General features: G+C 40.4%; 1 protein-coding gene across 1 annotated transcript; it reads left to right on the plus strand.

The window, feature by feature from the left end:
* The first annotated feature begins 541 nt into the window (after nt 1-541).
* On the plus strand, nt 542-2,612 carry LOC111913200 (uncharacterized membrane protein YMR155W). Its single transcript, XM_023908920.3, has 2 exons — nt 542-990; nt 1,092-2,612. The coding sequence occupies exons 1-2, from the start codon at nt 609-611 to the stop codon at nt 2,465-2,467; spliced, it is 1,758 nt and encodes a 585-aa protein (XP_023764688.1). The 5' UTR covers nt 542-608; the 3' UTR covers nt 2,468-2,612.
* Nucleotides 2,613-2,816: the final 204 nt, after the last annotated feature.

Genomic DNA, 2,816 nt, shown 5'->3' on the forward strand with positions numbered 1-2,816 from the left:
ATCGTAGGATCGTACGATCCTACGATCCTAAGTATGAAAAACGATCCGAATCGTAAAAGGATCGTATTTGGGGTAGGATCGCAGGTAAGATCGTAGGATCGAGATCCGATCCGATCCTATCTTCCTTTGATTTTTTTTTTTTTTTGCAAATGAAATTTTTTTTACCACTTTATGCCTTTTTATCCTTTACCAATCTACCATTTATCATTTTTTATTGTGACTTATGACTAATATTTTAAAGTTTTTATAACTTTTGAACGAAAAACTAAATGTTTGAAATAGTTTTCATGATTAAATAGTATAAATTAAAATTATATTCTATTTTGTGGGATCTTAGGATCTCGATCCCGATTTTGCAAACCCAAAATCAATCCTAGGTAGGATCCCGATCTTGACAACCTTGATATCAACCCTTTCAAAGATAAAAAAAATTCCTTAAATACAGCTCTATTTTCAAATTTTCAGATGATAATACCTCATTTAGAAATCTTTATAGTCAACTCTCTCCGTCTGCCATTTTCTATATAATGTCCCCACGTTTTGTTTTCGAGCTCACAAATACACCACAACTAGAGCAACACAGAATCTTACCTAAGTAGTCTCTAGAGATGGCGACGGCCAAGATCGGCGGCCGGCCAGAAATGGTCAGCCTCACTCTCCAAATCCTAAACGGCCGGTGGTTTATGGTGTTTGCTTCCTTCCTCATCATGTCCGCCGCCGGCGCCACCTACATGTTCGGTCTCTACTCCAAAGAGATCAAACAATCCTTAGGATACGACCAAAGCACCCTCAACCTGCTCTCCTTCTTCAAAGACCTCGGAGCCAACGTCGGCGTACTTGCCGGCCTTATTGCTGAGGTTACACCGACATGGTTTGTCCTTGCCGTCGGATCACTACTCAACTTTTTTGGGTATTTCATGATTTGGTTAGGTGTCACCCAAAGAATTTCCAAACCAACTGTTTGGCAAATGTGTTTGTATATTTGTATAGGTGAGATTTAGTTTCTTAATTATGATTCAAATCACAAAAAAGTCTTTCTTTTTTGTATTATTGATATATAAATCGATATTAACTTGATATTTTTCATGTAGGTGCGAATTCACAATCGTTTGCCAACACCGGAGCATTAGTAACATGTGTAAAAAACTTCCCGGAGAGCCGAGGGGTGGTGCTTGGGCTTCTCAAGGGATACGTCGGCCTCAGTGGAGCCATTATCACTCAAATTTACGATGCTATCTATGCAGGTGATGACAAAAGATCTCTCATTTTGCTCATAGCATGGCTCCCGGCTGTTATTTCTGTTGTATTTGTACGTACAATCCGAATCATGAAGGTGGTTCGACAATCCGACGAGATCAAAGTTTTCTACGATCTTCTATACATATCTCTTGGCCTCGCCGGATTCTTAATGATAATCATTATAGTGGAAAACCGCGTCCAATTTCCTCGGTCAGATTATTATGGTAGCGCCACGGTGGTTGTTTTCCTCCTCTTTCTGCCACTGGCGGTTGTCATAAGAGAAGAATATAAGACCTGGAGAAACAAGAGAGCATCGTTAAATGATCCATCTCCAATAAAAGTCGTTACAGATCATAATCCACCATCTACCACCATCGTACTACCACCACCACCGCCGCCACCTCAGAAGCAAAAAGAAGAAACAACATGCTTCCAGAATGTATTCCGGCCACCGGACAGAGGAGAGGACTACACGATTCTCCAAGCACTCTTCTCCATTGACATGTTGATCCTATTTTTAGCGACGATTTGTGGTGTTGGTGGCACTTTAACTGCCATCGACAACTTAGGACAAATCGGGGAATCTCTCCACTACCCAACTCGAAGCATTAGCACCTTCGTTTCACTCGTAAGCATATGGAATTACCTTGGTAGAGTAGTCGCCGGATTTGCATCCGAAATCCTTCTAAAAAAGTACAACTTCCCCCGGCCTTTGATGCTAACACTTACCCTAGTCTTATCTTGTGTTGGCCACCTTCTAATCGCATTCGGGGTCCCAAATTCACTGTATTTTGCGTCAGTGATAATTGGATTTTGCTTTGGAGCACAGTGGCCGTTGCTTTTTGCGATCATATCAGAGATTTTTGGACTGAAATACTACTCAACATTGTACAATTTCGGATCAGTGGCGAGTCCAATCGGATCGTATTTGCTGAACGTAAAGGTAGCCGGAAACTTGTATGACAGGGAGGCGGAGAGGCAGATGAAAGCCTTGGGGATGATCAGAAAGCAGGGTGAGGATCTGACTTGTGTTGGGGTTGAGTGTTTTAAGACGGCGTTTCTGATTGTAACTGGGGCTACTGTGTTTGGTGCATTTATTTCGCTTATTTTGGTGGCTAGGACTAGAAAATTTTATGCCAGTGATATTTATAAGAAGTTCAGAGAGGAGGCTGCGAGGGCGGAGACGGAGATGGCGGTGGCCGGAGAAGGTGGAACTCTGGGAAAATGATCATGTTTGACATGTATGTAACTTTGTATACGTAGTGATACACATGTGTAGTTATACACCATTAAAGAATGTTATTTTAAACCATTCGAGGAAAAAGAGCAATTACGATGAATCACTTCAATGCACATTTCTTATAATTTTATAATCAATTTGTGTATATCTATCAATATCAATACTCAATACTCTATAATGAAAAATAGTTTTACATGTCCTTATATTAACATCATCTTTTGTTTTCCAACTCAAACTTTTATCTATTAAATAGCCATTCCGCCGTCATTCTGGAACACCCGGTCGTTAGGTCTTTTCCATTTTGACCATAAATATTGAATTTGTTGCAAAATGGTCC

Source organism: Lactuca sativa, chromosome 8 (genome assembly GCF_002870075.4).
Source record: "Lactuca sativa cultivar Salinas chromosome 8, Lsat_Salinas_v11, whole genome shotgun sequence".
NCBI classification, from domain to species: Eukaryota; Viridiplantae; Streptophyta; class Magnoliopsida; order Asterales; family Asteraceae; genus Lactuca; species Lactuca sativa.